Here is a 6,575-nt window from a genome sequence, read left to right on the forward strand (position 1 = left end):
CTCTACAACAGTGTGTCTTCCGTTTTCATTAAAAAAGAAAAATTTGTCTTTGTTGTCTCTCACTTTCCCCCCTCTGTCTCTCTATTTTTCTTCTCTCTTTCTGTCATTTCCTCATTCATTCCTTCTTCCTCTCTCTCACTCCATCTTCCTCCCTCTCACTCCCCCCTTTCTCTCTCTCTCCCTCCTTCACTTGCTTAAACTTGTCATCCCCCCAGCCCCATGAACTAAAACCTACCTTTCTCATAATTAAGAATCGCCAATGTTTCACAATTCCCTCTCTCTCTCTGTCTCTCTTCTCTAATCATAACCAATTTCAATTTATATTATTGCTATTTTAATGTCCCTTTCTGCTTCAGTAATGATACCATTGATGTTGCTTTGAGGCATAACTTAATATTTCCATATCTAAAGAAATTTTGCATTTTAATCAATTACTAACCACTTCTGAGATAGGTACAAAGCCTCAAATTTGATAGACAAATGTATTCACTCTCAGACGTGCACACAGACAAAAATACTGAAACACTGTCAAAAAACATGGATAGAATCTGTTTAGTCGTTTCTTGACTATATTACTCAGTGACACTCAATGCCTGTAGGTTTCCAATTAATTTGGAAAATTCTCTATTATTTGAAGGAATTTATTAAAAAGTTACAGGGATTTAAATAAACCGATACCGGTTGTCTAACAGTGGGAGACAAACACGATCACAAATATTCACACACACAGGCTGCATACACAACAGGCTTCCACAGTTTCTGTCTACCAGAATTACTCACAAGACATTGGTCGACCTAGGGCTGTAGTAAAAAATATTTGTTCAAGGTGCCACTCAGTGGGACTGAATTTGAAATTCATCATCATAATCATCATCGTCGTCATTGTCGTCATAGTTCAACGTCCGTTTTCCTTGCTGTTTTGGGTTGGACAGTTTCACTGAGATCTGAAGAGCCAGGAGGCTGCACCAGGCTCCAGTCTGATCTGCCAATATTTCTACAGCTGGATGCCAACCACACCGAGAGTTTAGTGGGTGCTTTTTATGTGCCACTGACACGGGAGCCAGTCAAGGGGTACTGGCATTGGCTATGATCAGTTGGTGCTTTTTACAGGAGCCAGTCAGGTGGACCTGGCATTGACCACGTTTGGATAGTGCTTTTTATATGCCACTGGCACGGAAGCCAGTTGGGGGTCACTGGCCACAGCTACGATATTGGTTTATTCTTATTAAGACAGCATAAAATAGATTTGCTGATGTGCATAAAGCTTAGTTGAACTGGAATAGATTTTATTCAAGGCTGCTTTGCGTGACATTATTAATACATGTATGGTATTAATACATGTATGGTAGCTCAGATTTCAGTAGAATGTTTTGTGTGTCAGTATTAATCCCACAGTTAGGGCAGTGAGCTGGCAGAATTGTTAGCACGCCGGGCGAAATGCTTAGCAGTATTTTGTCTGCCATTACGTTCTGAGTTCAAATTCCGCCGAGGTCGTCTTTGCCTTTCATCCTTTTGGGGGTCGATAAATTAAGTACCAGTTACGCACTGGGGTCGATGTAATCGATTTAATCTCTTTGTCTGTCTTTGTTTGTCCCCTCTATGTTTAGACCCTTGTGGGCAATAAAGAAATAAATATTAATCCCACAGTATTTATGCTGGCCATATCTGGCTCAAATAGTCTGTTTCTTTTATGTTGGAATCAACCAGATCCTGCTTCTCACACTTACCCTACAATAACAATCACATCATTGAAATATCAAAGCTAAGTAATGATACATGATTAATCTAAAACACTATGAACAAATAAACGTTATATTTGACAGAACGCTGTCTAAATGCTAAAGGGTGAAGTTGATTTCATGTGGGTTATTTTTAATTATTTTTTAAAAATTTTATTTATCTGTCTGTTTATAGGTTGAGCTTGAGGTTACTTTACCAGGCGAGGGAAAAGACAGAATATTTAAAGTTGGAATCAAATGGGTAGCCCAAGTGAACTTGTTCGCATTAGAAGAGGCTTTAACAGGCCGAACTCAACAAATTCCATTTGATGCTATACAAGCCCTTGATGTTGTCATGCGACACAGACCGAGCATGACGTAAGTTGACCTTTTTACCCTCCTGGGGGTTTTTTATCTGCATCAATGAGTTTTTTTTTTGTTTTGTTTTTTTTTTATGGTATTTTATTTGTATTTGCTTTCCAGTGCCCAAAAGTACTTTCTCCAAAACAGGTCGAATGTTGAATCAGTCATGCCAAATTGTAACTGGGCCTAATAGTCTCATTCCAACCATACTTTAGCACCTACCTACAGCTCAGTCATCTAAGCTCCTCGTTGGTGCCTACTCGCAGCCAAGTTTACTGAGCTGTTACCTACTTAAAGCTAGACTATTTAGGCTCTCAACAGTCTTGCTTATGGCCACAGGTCAGTCTAATGACTGAAACAAATAGAAGAATAAAAGAATATATTTTTCTCTCTCCATCCAGTTACATGTATTTATCTCTTATTTCTTTTTCTATCTCATCATCTCTCTATCTATCCCTATCTAGTTATATATATATTCATGTTTCTTTCTCTTTCCATTTATCTATCTCTCTCGAACCAGCTATATATATATATATATGTATATATCTATCTCTCTTTCTCTCTCTTTCTCCAGTTACACACCCGTTGGACGGTCATTTTTCTCTCAACCCAAAGATTATGAACATCCCTTAGGAGGAGGACGAGAAGTGTGGTTTGGTTTCCATCAAAGTGTGCGGCCGTCCAACTGGAAAATGATGCTGAATATTGATGGTAAATATTGATATTTGATGTTCAATCTTCCCTCACCTTGTTGATTGATTTCTTGACATTTGGCTCATAATAGTGGTGGTGGTGGTGGTGGTAATGGTAGGGGTCATGGTAATAGTGGTGATGGTTAGAAGTGGAGTAATAGTAGTAGTGGCAGTGGTGGTGATAATTGAGATAATGTAGTGATGGTGGTGGTACAGGTGGGAGTGGTGGTGGTGCTAGTAGTAGTAGTAGTAGTAGTAGTAGTAGTAGTAGAGATTGCTGTTTATATTATAGGTCTGTAGTAGTAATAGTAGTAGTCGTGTTTACAATGAGAATATTAGTCCTGTTTGACCCTTGTCCAATCCACACTCCAATCTTTCATAAAGGTGGTACAAAGTGAAAGTACAGAACCCATTGGTGGTTCTCTCCTGGTACCATGATCTCATTGTCATCGTTTAACGTCCGCTTTCCATGCTGGCATGGGTTCAACAGTTTGACTGCACCAGGCTCCAATCCGATCTGGCTGCTTCTGTGAGGCCCAAAATTTGAAGGGTACATTTTATGCGTCACCAACATGGGTGCCAGGTATGCAACACTGGCATCAGCCACAACTATGATCTCTCTTGGCTTGACAGATCTTCTCAGACACAGTATATAACCAAAGGTCTCAGTCGCTCACCACTGCTTCTGTGAGGCCCAAAATTTGAAGGGTACGTTTTATGTGTCACCAGCATGGGTGCCAGGTATGCAACACTGGCATCGGCCACAACTATGATTTCACTTGGCTTGACAAGATTTCTCAATCACAGCATATCGCTCAGTGTATGAAGGGTGTTTTTTTACATGCCATACATTACCTTGTAGCCTCGAGATTTTGATGGAGTAACTGTTAATTTTTAGAATGATGTCATAGGGTTGGTGTGAGAGGCCAAATCTAGCCAGTTTGAACTTAAAACCAGTAGAATATTTTGGTCTGATATGGCCAGTTTAAATACTGCAACGGTTTAAGTTGCAACAGTCTAATTTGCCTATCTTTCCTCTTTCAGTATCTGCTACAGCATTCTACAAAGCCCAACCAGTCATTGAGTTTATGTGTGAAGTTCTTGACCTGCGTGAGATCGGGGAACAAAAACGACCGCTTACAGACTCACAGAGAGTGAAGTTCACCAAAGAAATAAAGGGTAAGCATCTTCACATGTTTTGCAGGCTCTACTCTCTTCCTGTGTTTATTTCTCTTTTGACTTGGTTTTAAAATCTACCATTTTTTTTTAGATTTTTTAATTTTGTTTTTCTTGTTGTACTACATTTTTGACAAACAGAAGCAAACCAAATCAGTTAGTGGATATTTAACCAATTGACTAATAATAAAGAAAAGAAGTGGGATTGAACCAATGTGTGTGTATGAGTTAATTATATTGGCATAATGACTCTCCCTAGACAAAACAAAATTTTTTTTGTTTGTTTTAATTTTTTTTTTAATTAAAAATATTTTAAGTCTTTTTTTTTTTAACTTGTAATTTCTTACCCTTTTTTTCAGGTTTAAAGGTTGAGATAACGCATTGTGGTCAGATGCGTCGTAAATACAGAGTATGCAATGTGACAAGACGCCCTGCACAGACACAGTCGTAAGTAGTTCAGTTCTTACACATGCATACGCATATCTAGTTTACTTTTCCGTTAACCCTTTAGCATTCAGATTATTCTATCAAATGTAACACTTATTAATTAATTAAAATTGTTTTGAATTAATCGTGGATTATTTCATAGCTTTAGGATTTTGCCAGTGCCGTCTGACTGGCTCTTGTACCGGTGGCATGTAAAGAGCACCATTCAAGCATGGTCGATGCCAGTGCTGCCCAACTAGTACCCATGTCAGTCATACATAAAAAGCACCATTCAAGCATGGTCTCAGGCTGACCAATACCTTGTGAGTGGATTCGGTAGACAGAAACTGAAATAAGGCGGCGAGCTGGCAGAAACATTAGCACGCTGGGCGAAATGCTTAGCGGTTCTGAGTTCAAATTCCGCCGAGGTCGACTTTGCCTTTCATCCTTTCAGGGTCGATAAATTAAGTATCAGTGAAACACTGGGGTCGATGTAATCAACTCATCCCCACCCCTACCCAAAAAATGGTTACCATTGTGACAAAATTTGAAACTATTATTATTATTATTAATTTTATCATTATTATTATTATTATTATTATTATTATTATTATTATTATTATTAACTGGCAGAATTGTTAGAGTATTGAGAAAAATTTGCTTAGTAGCATTTCTTCCTGATTTATTGTCCCAAGTTCAGATGCTGATAAAGTCAACTTCGCCTTTCAACTTTTTTAGGATCAATAGACTAGGTACCAGTTGTATACTGAGGGCTGATGCAAATAACTTCCCTCTCCCCTCAAATTGCTGGCCTTGTGCCAAAAATTAGAAACAGTTATCGTCGTTGTCGTTGTTGTTGTTTCAATTGTGGTATCGTTATATTTAATGTTGCAGGTTTCCTTTGCAATTAGAGAATGGTCAAACAGTTGAATGCACCGTATCAAGGTATTTCTATGATAGATACAAGATGAAATTGCAGTGAGTATATTTACCTTTTTAAATGCATGAGTGTATATATCTCTGTGTATGTCTGCGTATGTGTTTGTGTGATCCCATGTATGTGTATATATACATACATATATATATATTTATATATATATGTTTTATATTACCATATGTATATCTATACACATTTGTGTATGTATATATGCATTTGTGTGAGTGTTTAATATGGTAGCTCATTATCGTAAAGGTTTTAAACTATATCTTCATTTTATTTGTCTCTTCAGGTATCCCCATTTACCATGTCTTCAAGTTGGTCAAGAACAAAAACATACTTATCTCCCCTTAGAAGTAAGTACCCTCCTACTAGTGAGTCTCATCATCATCATCATCATCGTTTAACGTGTTTTCTATGCTGGCATGGGTTGGATGGTTTGACAGGAGCTGGCCAGCCAAGGAGCTGTCCAGGCTCCAGTTGTCTGCTTTGGCAGGATTTCTATGACCGGAATACCCTTCCTAATGCCAACCACTTTACAGAATGTGCTGGGTGCTTTTGCGTGGCACTCGCACGAGTACGTATGTCTAGAGTCTCTCGGTTGCTTCCTTTTCTCTGTCTCTGTCTCTCTCTCTCTCTCTCTCTCTCTACTTGTCTCCTCTTCTGCCTCCAGTCATCTACAGCTTCAAGTGATAAGCGTAGAGGATCTTTCATTGTTGTTATTGTTTAAGCCAAGGTCAGACCTCATTGAACAGCTACATGATTAAAAGCATACCACTCCTGGCCATTTCAAAATACAAATTTTATATATCTTTCTGGCTGCCTCTCATAAAATGAAAGCTTTAAGATTTGTATTAAAATCAGATTTGATATTTATATTGGATATCTCTTGTACATTCATTACATTCATCTGGGATGTGCCACTGTTATATTATATATATATATATATATATATATATATATATCGAAATGCGGAGTAGATGGAACAGGGACAATTGAAGAAGGGAAATATTCTTTATGTTGCATGTCTCGTTTTTCTGTTTGTTTTTTTGCGTTGTTCGAAAAAAAAGTTCGTTTTCTGTCTTCCTTTTTATGTTTTTGTTTCTCACTGTGTTTAGCGTTTTTTTGTGATGTCCTGTACCCATATATGCATGTATGTATACATATAGATGTAGGTATGTACATATATGTATGGATATATGCATATATTTATCTACTATTTATGTTATATATGTATATATATATATATATATATATATATAT

At 37.6% G+C, this 6,575-nt stretch overlaps 1 protein-coding gene across 1 annotated transcript in view; it reads left to right on the plus strand.

Moving 5' to 3' along the window:
* Nucleotides 1-6,575, plus strand: part of LOC106878043 (protein argonaute-2) — a 43,103-nt gene that overhangs the window by 19,318 nt on the left and 17,210 nt on the right. The window contains exons 5-10 of the mRNA XM_052976296.1: nucleotides 1,915-2,096; nucleotides 2,656-2,792; nucleotides 3,818-3,952; nucleotides 4,309-4,396; nucleotides 5,270-5,353; nucleotides 5,605-5,668. Coding sequence (XP_052832256.1) covers nucleotides 1,915-2,096; nucleotides 2,656-2,792; nucleotides 3,818-3,952; nucleotides 4,309-4,396; nucleotides 5,270-5,353; nucleotides 5,605-5,668 — 690 coding nt within the window. The remainder of the gene's footprint in view (nucleotides 1-1,914; nucleotides 2,097-2,655; nucleotides 2,793-3,817; nucleotides 3,953-4,308; nucleotides 4,397-5,269; nucleotides 5,354-5,604; nucleotides 5,669-6,575) is intronic.

The sequence above is a fragment of the Octopus bimaculoides genome, chromosome 24 (genome assembly GCF_001194135.2).
Source record: "Octopus bimaculoides isolate UCB-OBI-ISO-001 chromosome 24, ASM119413v2, whole genome shotgun sequence".
NCBI lineage: Eukaryota > Metazoa > Mollusca > Cephalopoda > Octopoda > Octopodidae > Octopus > Octopus bimaculoides.